General features: G+C 54.2%; 1 protein-coding gene across 5 annotated transcripts in view; it reads left to right on the top strand.

The window, feature by feature from the left end:
* CHD6 (chromodomain helicase DNA binding protein 6) overlaps positions 1 to 10,851 on the top strand; it is a 192,662-nt gene extending 181,811 nt beyond the window's left edge. For 3 of the 5 annotated variants that reach the window (XM_059407012.1, XM_059407013.1, XM_059407014.1), the window contains 3 exons: positions 27 to 218; positions 1,218 to 1,337; positions 7,679 to 10,851. In XM_059407012.1, the coding sequence (XP_059262995.1) occupies positions 27 to 218; positions 1,218 to 1,337; positions 7,679 to 8,575 (1,209 nt within the window). In that variant the 3' untranslated portion in view covers positions 8,576 to 10,851. Of the gene's footprint in view, positions 1 to 26; positions 219 to 1,217; positions 1,338 to 5,529; positions 5,936 to 7,678 lie in introns of those variants that run through there. The other 2 variants (XM_059407016.1, XM_059407015.1) reach the window with 2 other exon arrangements.
* The last annotated feature ends 4,708 nt before the right edge of the window (positions 10,852 to 15,559 follow it).

Raw genomic sequence — 15,559 nt, 5'->3', positions numbered from 1 at the left:
CACATACTTGTTTCTCCTTTGTCCAGGAAGTCCACGAAGACCCAGGGCAGGCCCAGCCGAGCACCTCACACCCTGAAGGGCCGGTGCCTGCCGCTTCGGCCCCCGAGCCAGCCCCAGCAGCCGGCATCCAGGCCGAGAAAGCCATTCCCAGCAAGAGTCTGCTGGACTGGCTGAGGCAGCAGGCGGACTACTCCTTAGAGGTTCCCAGCTTTGGAGCAGTAAGTGCTGTCACTGCTCTGACCCTGCCGTTTCCTTCCTGCTGATGTGCTGCCGCGTTTGATAAGGAGCGTGCTCGGGGAGACCAGGAAGTTGGACAGAGATCTCTGTATCAACTGAGAACATCATTTTCAAGTTGGGGTTTTGTTTCTCAGTTTACATTTTGATGAAGTTTTCTAGTAACAGAAATCACAGCCCACATCAGAATGCTGTGCCAGGTCGTTGCGCAGCATCTTACAAGGACAGGAGTTGCCTAAGCTCAGCACCCCCTTCCCCTAGAATCACCATGCAAGATCTAAGTGCACGGAGAAATCTTTAGGTTGATAAAACACTGCCAGTGCAGGAATGTGTTTCTCTGTGTTCTTTCTGAGTTAACACATCACCACCTTAGGGGGTGGGAGGTGTGCGTTCTTTGTTTGAGTCACAACTTTGCCACTCTTCCTTCAAGTCCTCCGAACTGCCTTTGCCCGAGATCCTCCAGATTGGAAGTCTGTAGGAGCGGGCTCCTGAGCGCTGGTGTCTCTTCTTGGTGTTCTTTTCTCACGTGCTCGCCTGTCCCATCGCCATTTTGTCCTGGGTACATCCGACTAATAAGATGTGGATGGTGGAGAGCTCACGAGGAGGAGGAGAACGCATTCACAGACACACACCCTCCAAAGAGACAAAGCCCGCCAGATAGGTAGCCGTGGAGAGAGAATCTGGAAATGAGGAGGAGGAGAAGGCCGGGGAGTAAGCAGTACACAGAGAGAGCACTGGGTCGGCTCTAGTCTGACCCAAGAGGCCCACACAGCCTGTTCTCCAGTTCCATGCAGGAACGCCATTGTTTCAAAGAAAGCCTGGGTGAGGGCCCATTAGCTCTTTCCTTTGTCAGCCTAACCTGACGGGGTCCTGTACAGAGGTCCATTAATGAGAGAAGAGCAAAACCAGCTGAAAAACACGACCCTCATCAGAAGAATCTGTGACAGGATGGTTTGTAATGTTGGTTTCCATTTGCCTCCTAGAATTTTTCAGACAAACCAAAGCAGAGGAGGCCACGCTGTAAGGAACCTGGAAAATTAGACATCAACTCCCTGAGTGGGGAAGAGAGGGTTCCTGCTGTCCCCAAGGAGCCAGGACTACGGGTAAGGAAGAGGGATGTGTCCCAGTGAAGCCAAGCCTTGCAGACTCGGGAAAAGCTCCAGCTGAGAAGTAGGGAGCCAGGGGCCGTCTTCTCAGAGGACAAGAGGCCGGCACAGGAAGCTGATAAGTCGTGATAAGTGGTATCGGGGCCTCTTGAGCAGCAGTAGGGCTTCCCGTGGTCATTTGTTTTCAACCTTTACCACCAAACCTTTTGGTTTAAATTGGTAAAACTATTCCCAAAATTTGATATCCGGCACCCCCTGTCCCAGTACAGTGTAGAGCATTCAGGGAAATAGACCTTAACGCCTATCAGGAATCTCTTTCTAGTGTTAACAAATGTCATTATTGGAAATTTCCATTTAAAACATTTCCTCCTAGTCCATCCCCACTGGCAATGAAAAGCAGCCGACTCCAAGCACTGCCCTTTTCCTCATATAGAATCCTGAGCCTGGAAGAGACTTCAAAAGACATCTGTGAAATAGTTGTAGTCTAACGCATCTGAGTTAATTATAGCCCACAGAGGAGGACCGATTTGGAATAGAAAAGTCATAACCTCTAGGGGGCAGTAATAACATTCCAACCTGAAAATGCGTCAGGTTTGGGCAAATGATCCGTAACTGTGCTTTCAACCTCGGCAAAACGGAGCGTCGGAAGAGCATCACGGGCATCTGCTCTTCTCGGGTTGTCCCCCCAGACGCACAGGCTTCCCCGAACGCCTTCTCCTCGAGGCTCCGCCAGCTGCAGCTCTCCCTGGGAATGAATTCCCTTCCTAGTGGGATGGCCTGGATGTGATTTCTTCTTTCAGCTCCAGAAGACCACCCACCCTAGTCATTTCCTCCTTTTGCAAAAGAAAGTTGTAACTTAATGTTTTCAAGGAGTCTGTGACTGATGTTGTCACCTGTTGGATTGTTCCATCAGCTCTGCAGACAGAACTGCGCCCCCTCACCTCCGTCCCCGACCGCAGCCGCTGCAGGAATGGGGCCGGGGCCCCGTCCCAAGGTTGGCTGCTTGTTAGAAAACTCATCACATTGGGCAGGTGCCCTTTGGCCCCTGTCTTGTTCTCTTGTCTGAGGGTGTCTCTAGCACCGCTTTGCTTAGACCAACCTGTGCTGTGCACGCTGGTGCAGCTGCAGTCCTTAGCCCAGCGGCCTTTCTCCAGCCCGTAGGCCGCCCCCCCCTCTCCAGGCGTTTCCACACACGGCATCACGCGAAAGTCATCCAGGACAGACTCTGGTCCTTGCTTTGTTGTAGCCTCTTAGCTCTTGCTGTAGACACACATCAGAAAAAACACATGGTTTCCTCCTTGGCTTTTCCATTTCTTTCTACATGTCTAACAGTTTCCCTCGTGTTCTCTGGAAATTAATGTTCACGCTCCTACAGACTCTGATGCCTTGCCAGAAAACCCATTTCTAAGCTGTTCTTGCAAGCCAGCCTTTTACCAGAGACGCATTTTCCCTCCTTCATGAAATAAACACAAGTCCCTGCCTCAGAGGCCCTTGTCCTGCAGGAAGGTGAGGCGAGGAAGCCCTCGTGCACCTGGTCCCCAGGGCTGCCCAGCCTCCCCAGTGGGGAAGGGCCAGCATGGCGCAGGCTGGACACTCTGCCTGACTTCAGGAGGGCCCGTCTCCCTCAGCTCCTGCTGGGACAGGAGCCCTCCCGGGTGTGCTGCGCTCGTTCTTTCCCGCGGAAACCCCCTGCTTCTGGAAACAGATTCAGATCAGGAAGCCTCTCCCTTCCCTCAGCCCCTTCTGCTGTGGGTGCTGTGGCTCGGCTGGGCAAGCGCCATGGGCTGCACGTGGGATTCAGCTCCCAGGACGGCCAGTACGTGGTGGTCACGCGTGAGAGGTGTATGGGCACGTGCACGTGTAGGTGGAAGTTACCTTTGTCTCACAGGTGTGTGTGTAGGGTTTTCTGCTCGTTTCTTGTTGAGTCATTGGACAGTAACTTGCAGAGATAACCCGTCACCCCTAAACACTTCAGCCTGTGCCTCCTAATATTTTCCTACCTAACTATTACCATTACCACACACGGGAATGTTAATAATATTTAGTCCACGTTCTGATTTCCACAAGTTGTCCCCAAAAATGTCCTTTTTTTTTTTTTTTTTTTTTTTACATTTTGTTCTTGTGTTTGAGAGAGTGAGCAAGACAGAGAGAGAGCATGAGAGCGGGAAGAGTCAGAGGGAGAAGCAGACTCCCCGCTGAGCAGGGAGCCCGACGCAGGGCTCCATCCAGGAGCTCCGGGATCATAACCCAAGCCGACAACCAACTCTCAACCAACTGAGCCCCTCACACGGCAAACCTCCCCGCCCAAAAAAAATATCTTTTAGAGCCAGTTTTTGTTTTATTGTGTGTTTCGGAATTTTAGCTTCATTCCCACATGTACTTCCTTCTTTGGTTGTCAGGCCTCCCTCCACTCAGTGAATGTTTGTGGGCTAAATCTCCTCGCCTTGCTGGGAAGAGTAGGGAAGTCTTGGTCACCACCTCCGCTCCACCTCTACTCCGGAGTTCAGCTCGAGAGCTGTAACCCATAGGCTTTGGAGTAAACGCTACCGGTGTTGGTGAAGATGTCTTGAGTTGGAATGCCCGTGTACCATCTGGAAAAGCACATGTGCCTCCAGTGTTGCTTAACATCTGACTCTCCTTTTCCTTGCTCTCCTTGCCTTCTCCCCAGGCTTCCCCTGGAAGAGGAAGCAGGTTTGCTCTCGGGGTATAATTACCAGGAGGGAGAGCTGCCAAACCCCAGCTTGGCCGCTGTGTGTGGTCGCTGAGCGGCTGGGAGGGGCAGCTGAGGGGGTGGGCAGCAGCTGGGCGGCTAGAGGGACTCTCGCTCCCACGGGAAGTGGTGAGATCCGACTTCCTGTGCCAGCACCCCTCTTGGTGTCTGTCGCTGTAGATGAGGAGCTGCTCTCTTCACCCTGGGGCCTTTTTGCTGCTGCCCCTCCTATCCGATCCGAGCAGGAGAAGGCAACTCCTACTTGCCTCCTTGGCAGGGTCCCAGTTCCGAGAGGGCTCAGCACTCTCTCTGCATCAGAGGCTCACAACAAGGGCAGCAGAGGGATGCTTCTGGACGTCCTGATACCTGAGGAGCGTCGTAGAGTCCTGCGTGATGCAGGCTGGTCTGGATGAGCTGTCTGGCCCTAGATGCCCGGTTGAACTCCGAGTATGGTAGAGAGCATCTGAGTGACGGCAAGCTCTGGGTTTGCCTCCCAACCTCGGACTTCTGTCCGCGCCCTCCCCGCTGGAGACTTACAAAGGAACTCCGTGGGCATGAAGGAAGAAGACACACCCCGGCGCCTTTCCCTGGCTCTTGGCTGTGGGCGGGCCTCAGGGAAGAGCTCTTGGAAATGCCCAGGGGTCCTGTTACCGTTCCCCTGGCCAGGGCCATCGGCTGAGCTGGTGTGCATCAGAAGTCCTGCTTTTAGTCTGGCCCTGGTTCCATCAAGCCCTACTTTCTGTCTCCGGAAATAGGAACCAGGCGGGAATGGCTCTGCAAGTGATCGTCCCCGGAGCCGGAGTGAGCGGCTGCCCCACGAAGAGCAGGCTCCCTGTGCCCTGGGGAAGCAGGTCCCGTTTTTCTTACTCTGTGAGAAAGAAGGGGCGCAGAGCGTAACAATCTCATTTCCCTCTGCTATTCTAAACCAAGGCTTTTTTTTTTTTTTAAGATGTTATTTATTTATTTGACGAGAGAGATCACAAGTAGGCAGAGAGGCAGGCAGAGAGAGAGGAGAAGGCAGGCTCCCTGCTAAGCAGAGAGCCCGATGCGGGGCTAGACCCCAGGACCCTGGGATCATGACCTGAGCTGAAGGCAGAGGCTTTAACCCACTAAGCCACCCAGGCGCCCCTAAACAAGGCTTTTTGAGAAGAGTTTTCTTAAGAGTCGACCATCATAAAGCATTTTGCTCACGATCCAGTTTTTCTTGAATATTGTTCAAGACTTTGAAGGACAGATGTAGAATTTCAAAAATGACATAATTCCTGGGGATTTGGGAACATTCAAGTACACGTTTTTCACATGTCTACAGATCTTTAAGTTCTTTATGAAATGGCTGTGATGATTGGGCTGGTGCTGCAGGGTTGGTGGGATTGCTAATTGAGATAATGCGCACAGAGCCCTTAGCATCTGCCTGACTCGGGGTCACAGCGTGGTGAGTGGTGCTGTCGTTCCTCCTGCTGCTCTTCCTTTCCCTGCCAGCTCCCTGGGACGGCCACCGTCGCCGGGCTCCCACACTGCCCACGCCATGGGCCTCATGCCTGCCTCCCCAGCTGCTGCCCCCGACGTGTGCTCCTGGAGAACCTGAACCCATGTTATCCACCAACCCCGTCTCCGCAGCTGCCCCTTTGAGCAGAGAGGTGTTGGATTTTCGAGGGATTTGACTTCTTCAGCAGTTAGGCAGTGAGCTGACCGGGGACGCCAGAGCTCCTGGAATCAAGTCCAAGTGGGCGTCCTCGGGCAGGCTGTGAGGAGGCCTCCTGCCTGTGCGCACACCTGGCTGCCAGTCTCAGCCCTTAAGCATCTGTGGGCTCCTGGCCTTCTTGTCCTGTCTCCTTTGGCACTCCAGCCCTAATAAAAGTGTTTCTCGGGCCCTTCCCACGTCTCTTGGTTTGACCTGCATCTGGGTCCCTGAGTCCGAGCCTCCAAGTAGACAGTTGGACCCTCAGCCGTGTCTTGCCACGTCCCCACCCCCACTCCCCACTCCAGCCCTGCAGGAAGGGAAGGTATTGACACAGCTGAGAATCCTGCAAAGGCAGCCGAGGTGGCTCTGGAGAAGCGTGGGCTCCTCCAGCCTCAGCAGCGCCCGGAGCCTCACTCCCACCTGCTGCCTCTGTGCAGGGCCCCGTCCCCGCTTCCGCGTTCCGGCCCCAATGGCAGCATGCATCCCCAGGACAGACCCAGGGTTACAGGTCCCTCGGGGCCACTCTGAACATCTGGGGGCTCACCGTGGCTGTGATCGAAGAGAAGGTGGTAGAATGATACCAGCTTTGTGACAGGAACGACAAGGAGGAGAGAGGACTTCAGGGGCCCACAGGGAAGGGCGTCTTTACGCGCCTCTGTACGGAGAAGACAGATTGCGTGGTAGCCGCAGCTGTGCCCGGGCACCCCCAGTGCCGCCCGCAGTGGGGAGGAGGGGTGGGGCTTCCTGGGGGAAAAGATTGCTCTGGATACAGAGATTATTCAGGCTATTTTGGAAGCAGATTCGAGTCAGACGCTTGGTAATTGCGGCAGTAGTTCCGCTTTCTCCCTGCAGGCGGGCAGTGGGCCCTGGCACAGCAGGCTCCCCAGGGGGACTGGTGCGGCCTCATTGCCCTTGGGGCTCCTGGGCCACAGGCACAGAGGAAGGAGTGAGTGTGGCTGCAGCAAGCCCACTGCCAGGCTCGCACTGGCCCTGCGGCTCCCTGCCTCTCTGGCATCCACAGAGGCAGCGGCGGGGTGTCCCATGAGCAGGGCTGGTGACTCGGGGGCCGGCGTGGCTGCACATCCGTGGCGCAGTCGCAGTCCAGGCTGCAGGCACTTGGCCCTGGGGGTCTTCGCTCAGCAGGAAAACGAGCACAACCTAGTCCTCTGATCAGAGCAAAACTAGATTGTCTCCCTTGAGGCCACCCAGAACGTCACTTTGATGCGATGCCTTTCCCCAGCAATGTGCAAGAGTGCCTCGTCCTGGCACCTGTGTAGGCTTCCTGATCGGCGTCTGAGCGGTGGTCCTGCAGGCGCTTGGGACCCAGGGGGAGTGGGGTGCGCGCAGATACTGGCATCCCTTCAGTGAGCACTTCCCGTGGGCCAGATAACGTCTTGCACACTTGGTTTTCAGTAACTGCCAGATAGCTGTCGCGGACCTTTCTCCCCAGAACTCTGAGAGGCTAACCTCTGTGGCTCAAGTCCCACAGCTTGTTACGGAGTTGGGACCAAGGTCCAGGTCCGACGGCTGCAAAGCTCTATCTCCCCTCCTCTGCTTTGTTGCTGTTGCTTCCCATACAAAGCTTCCTGTGTCACGAGGAAGAGGAATGCTCGCTTTGGTCAAGCGCTCCAGCTGCAAGTCTCAACTAAGACCTGGGTGTCCTTATCGGGGCTCCAGCTCCCAGAGCCCTGACAGGCTTCTCCAGAGCAGATGCCGCCTGCTTGTGCTAGTTGGTGGCTCTTGGCCTCGGAGAGAGTGACTTCAGGCAGGCAGGCAGGAGCTGGCAAGGCAGGCAGGCGGGAGTAGGGGGGGGGGGGGGGACTCCCACCTGGGTCTGTCGTGCAGCAGAGACAGGCCAGACTGGTGCAGAACCCTGGTCTTTGTCCCCAGACCGTGACGTGCCACCCGGTAACCTTGCGCATCCTGTGTTTCTTTGTCCTTTTTCAGGGGTTTCTCCCAGAAAACAAGTTCAATCACACCCTGGCTGAGCCTGTTCTTCGAGATGCGGGCCCCCGCAGAAGGGGGAGGCGGCCTCGGAGCGAGCTCCTGAAGGCACCGGCTATCGTGGCGGACGCTCCGGCGGGGATGGGGCCCCTGTTCATGAACGGCCTCATAGCTGGGATGGACCTGGTAGGACTCCAGAACATGAGAAACGTGCCGGGCATCCCCCTCACGGGCCTGGTGGGCTTCCCGGCTGGCTTCGCCGCGATGCCCACGGGCGAAGAGGTCAAGAGCTCCCTGAGCATGCTGCCCCTGATGCTGCCGGGGATGGCCGCGGTGCCCCCGATGCTCGGGGTCGGGGGCCTCCTCAACGCGCCCATGGCCGCCGCCTGCCCCTCCGCCGCTCCCGCGCCTCCGCCAAGCACAACGAAGAGTGGGACCGCAGCGCCCGAGAAGACTGTCGAGGACAAGCCAAGTAGCCATGATGTAAAAACAGACACATTGGCTGAAGACAAGCCTGGTCCTGGTCCGTTTTCTGATCAGTCCGAACCCGCAATAACTACCAGTAGTCCTGTGGCTTTTAACCCGTTCCTCATCCCAGGAGTGTCTCCTGGACTCATTTACCCATCCATGTTTCTCTCCCCTGGCATGGGCATGGCTCTGCCGGCGATGCAGCAGGCCAGACACTCTGAGGTGTTGGGTCTGGAGAGCCAGAAGAGGAAGAAGAAGAAAACAAAAGGAGACAGTCTGAACCCCAACCCAGAGCCCACTGCCGGGTCCGAAAAGGAGCCAGGCAGTGACCAGAACTGCCCCGAATCCAGGGCCCCCGGGCCCGCGGATAGAGAACATGCAGCCCAGGCCAGGGAGGGGGGCCTCAAAGACTCTAACAGTGACACCAATTAGAACTTTTTCATTTAAGAAATGATTGTGACTTGTAAGTTTCTTATCCCATAAAGGTTTGTTACTTCCTCACTTCACCTTCATAAGAACCTGTGTTTCCATGAGTAAGACTATCTACCTAATTTTCTGAGAACTGTGGTCACGGATGTTAATAGTCGCAGGGTCTTGCCACTTCATTAGCTGAGTGTTGTCGACCTAGTGTAGGAGGCACAGAATTCTCGTTCTGCTACCCACTCGTTCATTCCAGCAGCCGTAGCTGATACAGTACTTGGTGACACGCCCCCTCCCCCGCACCTCCAAGTTTCCCACTAATTTGAGGAGGGACAATGGCAAAAGAGAGCTGTCTAGGGACTCCCCATGGAGGGCCGAAGAACGGAGACCGCGAGGAGCTGCTCTTTTCCCTGAGCTGTGTTGAATGGGAAGCATGTGATGGGGAAACCGAAAAGCACAGAAACAGGAAATGCTGGTGCATATTTTTTCGTTCCAATATTTCCCTATTTTATCATGATGACTAAATGAGTAGTGTAGACAGAAGTATATAACTAACGGTTGAAAATGCATATATTCATTTCTTTATAAAACAAACCTTACTGGTAGCAGCAGGACATCCCCTTCATGGTACTCAGACACGTGTAGCAAAGAGAAACGCTGACCGGGCATCGTCACGCGCACGCGTGCTCTCTCCCCCGGGTCGGAGGCTCACTCAGGATGAGAAAGCTTTACACCCCCAGGGTTCTTGCCGGCCGCGGGGGGCTGGCGAAGGGCTCGCCTCCAAGGGGGGCGCCACACGTGGCTCATAAGCACGCGGCTGGCATCTGGTCCCCTTGTTCTCAAGAGTCGCTCCGGCCGCTACCGGGGCCCGCACGGGTTTTTACCTTGTGCTTCCCTTCAGCAAGAATAAGGCTCTTTCTGGAGCCTGGGAGAGTAGCGTCACTCAACACTTTTTACACTTTGTTAGGTCCCTTCGTCAAAATTGTTTGAGGTTGTCAGAACATGTGTGTGCCACCTTTTATAAAATGACTGTGAACGTTTGTTTCTTCTGTTTTTGTTTTTTTTTTTTTTTTCCCTCTCTCCGGTTTCCATTTTGCAGTTGGACCCAGATTCCAAATCAAGTTAGCTGAGACCGTTGCAAATCAACATCATTTTCCCTTCTTCCTCCCTCGGGAAGCACCTGCCTAAGGGGCGCTCACCCCACCTCTGCCCCTCCCCACTCGTGTTCCATCCTTCCTGAGGGTCTTAACTCTTTTATCGACCGTTCACGCTCTGAGACTTGAAATAAGCTCATGGGTCAGGACTCTGGGTGGGGGGGGGGCACAGGGCTGTGCAGGACCGTTGGAAATGTTGGAAGTGTTACTGGTACCAGTTTCACTTTGTGTTGTCACAATTTACTGTATTTTTTACTTTTTCTGTTACAGTTTTGCTAATTTATCAGAAGGTCCAAAAGTTCGACATAACTATTTCAGTTTGCATTATTTATTTATGATGCTTTTGTCATTGTCTTTTATACATTTGGGATTATAAATTATGTAAATGTTAAAATGAGCATCTCAAAGAAGTCTGTTAAATTGTGACCGGGAAAAAAAAAAAATCAGATGTATTTTCAGACAGTAGAGTCCCAGCGTTATGAATCAGATAAAAATAAGGAATTCTGTAACTGATCACATGAGTATGAAGAAAGAATCCAGCGAATGAGCAAATCCTATTTAATGACATCTTTGTAGCATAGATGGTCTAAATGCTGACAACAGATTTCTTAGAAATGCTGCTCTCTATTTAACTAACATTTTGTTCAGTTTTGCCTCCAGTGGAAGCAGAAAGGGTTTTTTCAGCTGTTAAATCCTAAAAATCAATATAATTTATTTATGTAAAAAAAAAAATCACTCAATCGATATATTTTTGAACCTTTTAAGTACTAATTTTCTTTTTATCAAGTAGAAAAAAAAATGTATTTGCCCTAAATCCTTAAAATACAAATGCTATAAAAATTCATGTATCTTGAAAGCCTTACTGCAAATGAGTATTATAGACATCCAGCAGAGCCTGGGTTTCCCTTTGTCGGTGTCGGCGTTGTTTTGTATGGAAAAGCTGCTTTCCCCAGGTTCCGCTTAGAACCTCCCGTAGGTCACAGGGTTCAATATGGATTTGATTTAAAAACCCACCAGCATGCTGAATCCCTTGTTATATCTTACCGAACCTGTATGTTAACTCTCTGGGTGTTTAGGCTTATCTTTGACTGCTATTGTGTCCCTGTTTGCAAAATGAAAATGACACTCTGTGGATTATTTGCTCTGTAAGGCATAAGTGCTTCTTATGATTATTTTTGACGTTTCCAAGAGCAAAAGCCAAATCTAAAACTCTTCAGCAAACTTGAGCCTTTTCATCTAAATTCCATGTCACTCACGGCCATAACTTTCCTTCGTCATTCTTCACCCCCGTGTCTCACATAATAAATTGTCTGTGGTCTTGATCCTGGATTTAAAAAAAAAAAAAAAAAAAAAAAAAAACAATTTCAAAAGTCAAATTCAGTGGCACTTGGATGTCTCTTGCTGCCTGGGCCCCTATGCACACAGCAGTCCACAATCTTTCCGAGGTGCTCAGTTTATTCTGGGCACACTGTTGGGGCTCGTTAAGGATTCACTGGTGGGGGTGGATTGGCCGGATCTCCTCACCGGAACACTGCTTAAGACCTATGCCATGGAGGGGAGCGCAGCCAAGTTCCCACTTCCCAGGTTTGGGGCCTGAACACTCAGCTGATGCCTCAACCATGCGACTTTCTTAAACCCCTTTCTAGAAGCTCGCCCCTCAAATCACACACCTGGGACTTCGGGGGGGGGGTACCTCGGTGGGCTCAGAACGGGCTCGAGAACCCAGGAATGCCTCAGTAGCTGGGGTCCTTGAGGCTCATTAAGGATTTGGTGGTCTTTAGTCCCAGACTGGGAGCAGGAGACCCACCCAGTTTCGCCCTCGCTGGGTCCCTACTAGGTGCCTCCCACCCACAGATGGTGGCTGAAGAGCAGGGAGGGCGCCTGAGGGATGGTTCACCAAGGCCTCGGAGTCTCCCGCTGCAGCTTTCCGAGGAAGGATGTACCACAGTCGTCCTAGACCTCCAATCCAGATGTGCGGAACCCTCGTTCTGGGCAGGGTGATAACTGATGCAGCAAGAGCAGGAAAGAGGCTTGGGTTCACTCTTGACCTGGGAGCCTGCCCCAGTAGATTCCCCCTCCACGAGGGCAGAGGAGAGCATTTGGAGCACGCTGGGCTCGTGTTGCCGTGTTGTGTGTGTGTGTGTGTGTGTGCCGTAAGTGACCTCACTTGTCTTCAGAGCGTCTTGGTTGCTGGGTAGAGGGACGCTGGCATCCAGGCTGCCGGATGAAAGCCAACAGAAGGCTGCACAGCTATGTCACCAAGCGCAGCGAGCAGAGCTGGAGCTAGGTCCCACCGGCCTGAGGTGGGAACAGGCCAGCCTTTGTGATGCCCATCTGAGACATCACATCTCTCCGCCTCAGAGACCAGATAGGACTGAGTGGCACTCAGAAACATGGGCACCGGGCGCCTGGGTGGCTCAGTGGGTTAAAGCCTCTGCTTTCGGCTCAGGTCATGATCTCAGGATCCTGGGATCGAGCCCCGCATCGGGCTCTCTGCTCAGCAGGGAGCCTGCTTCCTCCTCTCTCTCTGCCTGCTTCTCTGTCTACTTGTGATCTCCGTCTGTCAAATAAGTAAAATCTTTTAAAAAAAAAAAATGGGTACCAAGGAAACCAGAACAGTTGTGCCACACCCTCTGGAAACCTATGCTTGATGCATTTATAGCGAATTCCTTAAAATGGTTTCTTGCAAGAATTGCTGTTGATCCGCCTGGTCAGAGGAGGATCTCTTTCGTAGGTCAGCAGTGGGGTTCACCAAGCCCAGTAACAAGCACGTTGGTTCTAGACCGTGGCTGCTCAGAGCCCTAGCTCACACGCTCCCAGGGGCCGGCACCTAATCCAGCCCCCCTCCTAATCCAGACTCGGCGGGGTGTGTGGGGTGAGCTGGGAAATAAGGGAAAGGGGTGAGCTAAGTATAGCCCCTCGAGGAAGGTGGTGTGAGCGAGCCGTTTGGACATGACTGAAGCTGGCCCTGTGGAGACTGTCCTGTTGTCAGTTCTGGCTCTTAGACCTTGTCTGAGGACGAAGGGGCCCCCAGAATGGAGAAAACAGATGGCTTCGGGGTGGGGGGGCACATCCCTACCTTCTCCAAGCCTGTTTCCTCATCCGTAGAAGGAGGGAAAAGGGAGAATTCTAACTCGCACCCAGAGAGTTGTTGATGGGGTTGATGCCAATGACCGACGTCCGGTGCTGAAAAGTAGGCTTGTACCGGAGCAGTGTGTCTTGACTGCTTTTGAGTAGCCGGTGAGGGAAGGAGCACTGGTCCCCTGGAAAGAGGGTAGTGGAATCAAGAATGTCGCTGGGAAATCACAGAAAAGGAAGGGCTTGCTCCGGGCCCAGGGCCCCTCCAGGATCCGTGGAGCCTCCTTGAGCATAGAGTTGCCAGATGGAGAGAAGAAAATGACACCCGGTTAGTTTTAATTCCAGATACACTGACTTTCTTCATGTAAGTATACCCCATGCAGTATTCAGTACGCACTTACTAAGAACTTTTATCTGGAATTTGAATTTAACCAGCCAGCCCGTATTTTCTCCAATAACCTCCCTCAGCGTCCTAGGGCACGTTTCTGAGGCGCTTCCTCCGGTGGGGGCTCGCTCTGAGGGCTTTGCGGCCATATTCTCAATCCCCTCGATGATTCAAAAATCCCCAATTTACAGATGAGAGCACTGAAGCCCAGAGAGGTGAAATAACTTGTCCAATTCACCCAACCAGTACCTGGCAGAGCTGGGATTTGGGGGCCCAGGAAGATTCCAGAGCCATCCGCTGAGCAGATCGGGATCTAGTCTGAGGCCTGGAGCAAGCCGCCCCTCCAAGGCAGCTTTGGGAAAGATGAGCTGGGGGAAGGGGCCATTCTGGTGCCAGCCACCCTGAGCCCAGTTATCCTGGGGGAAGGGGTCTCCTTCCTATCCGCTCTGCTAGCCGAAGGGTGTTCTTGGAGTCTCATTCATGGCCTTGGACTCACCAGCCCAGGTGAAGGGGGCCCCGTGAGAAGCAGCAGCTGGTCTTCGTGAGAAATGGCAGGGGGTGTGTAATGTCTCAGCTGGAAGGGGCCGGGGGAAGTCCGGGACTGAGGGGGGGGGGGGGGGGCAGCTGGCCAGTGACAGCAGCCCATCTCTCGAGGCGGGAACCGAGGGTCCGCGACAAGGCTGGAGTACGCAGGACCAGAAACCCCAGCTGGGAGAGCTCTGATCCAGCTTTTCCGTGTGTAGTCTGCTCACCCCTCACCCCAGGGTGTCTGTCCGTGGGTTGCCTGCCCCCCCCCCTCCGTGCTGGGTGCTGCAGGAGCCGCCAGGGAAGCGCGGGAGGTGATACAGCTCCTCGCCCCCACCCCCCCGGGGGGGGGGGGCCGGCCATGACCGTCCCCTGTGGAGGCTTCAGCTCTGCCTCCTGGCGTCCATTCAGTTCTGCCCACTGCGCTTGGCCGTGACATGCGGGAGCTCATCCCACAGCGTGTTCTCCACATGAGGACAAGGCTCAGGAAGGCTGTCACCTGCTATCAGCGGGAATTCCGGGGTGGGTCTGACGGGCGGGACCACAGGCCCAGCCCCGTCCCAGCACTGAGTCCGTGGAGCACAGCCGTTCGTCTGCTGCTGCCCGGCCCCCAGGCCAAGAGGGGACCCGACGTTTGTCAATAGTGGAAAAATCGAAAGATGAAGACTATTTCGTGACATGTGAAAATCGCACCAAATTCCAGTTTCAGAGCCCGGAGCCCAGGCCACACCCATTCCTTTCTGTCCTTTCCGTGGCTGTTTGTGGATTGTTGCACAGAAGCGCCAGGCCTCCAAAGCCAGAAGTCTGCACCGTCTGGCCCTTCACGGAAACCACCGGTGACCCCGGTCATAGAGCATCAGTTTTATTCACAGATTTAGTCCAAAAACTAAGTCATGTAAAGTACTTTATTTATTTGAACATGGTTTTGCCTAAATATGAAGCATATAGTAGTTTGTAAGAGTGACATCTACTTTTTAGATAAAACAGACTTCAAGATAGCACGGGACCGTGGACATGCATCCTGAGGGGCCACCTCCCCCTCAAGAGTGCTGGAGGACAGATCAGGAGCTAGGCAGGTTTTAGAGAGAGGACCCAGCAGGGACAGGAGGGGCAGAGTCAGGAGGATACGGCCCAGAGGGAGACGTGTGACATGGCCTGAGGACCAGAAGGCAACACCCCCCCGCCCATGCCTTGGGAAGGGGCCGGTGACACAGGCCTCAGCCAGTGGCTGTGAGCTCTCTACCTGCAGAGTGGCCAGAGGGGAAACCTCCAGGAAGACAGGCCTGGGGGAGGATGCCTCGTTGGTCACCTTCACCCAGAGCCTGGCAACAGGAGGCCGGACGTGGGAGCGCGGAGTGCAAGTCACCGTGGCTGGGAGCCCTCCGTGGCTTGGAAGCAGAGTCGAGAGGAACACAGGAAAGAGCAGCTGGGACCACATCTGTACAGGGATGAGTGAGTTTCCATCTCTCCGCCTCCCACACCTGTGACCGAGGACAGCAGACACACCTCATCGGGCACAAGCCCGTGGCCAGTTCAACCTTCATTTGACCTACAGCAGGGGGGCCCTGAACACTGCCTGACCCCCGGCCTCTTCAGCTGTGCACTGAGCGAGGCGGGGCTTGGGGAGACAGATCAGACAGCATTCTGCGGTTGGGGACCCCAGAGTCTGGCCGGGAGGACAGCACTGGCCCGAGGAACCGCTACATCTGCCAGTCGTCCCGGTCTCCCGACCTCTAGTGGGATTACGGCAGGGCAGCCAGAAGGAGCGAAGATGGGCCGGCGGGCACCGGGCGCCAGCAGTCGTGGGCGGTGGCAGAGGACGTTTTCAGGAAAGGAAGGTGGGCGATCTGGCTA

This window comes from Mustela nigripes, chromosome 7 (genome assembly GCF_022355385.1).
Source record: "Mustela nigripes isolate SB6536 chromosome 7, MUSNIG.SB6536, whole genome shotgun sequence".
NCBI lineage: Eukaryota > Metazoa > Chordata > Mammalia > Carnivora > Mustelidae > Mustela > Mustela nigripes.
The sequence above is the reverse complement of the archived record's forward strand: the minus strand, read 5'-3'. Positions and strand labels throughout refer to the sequence as shown.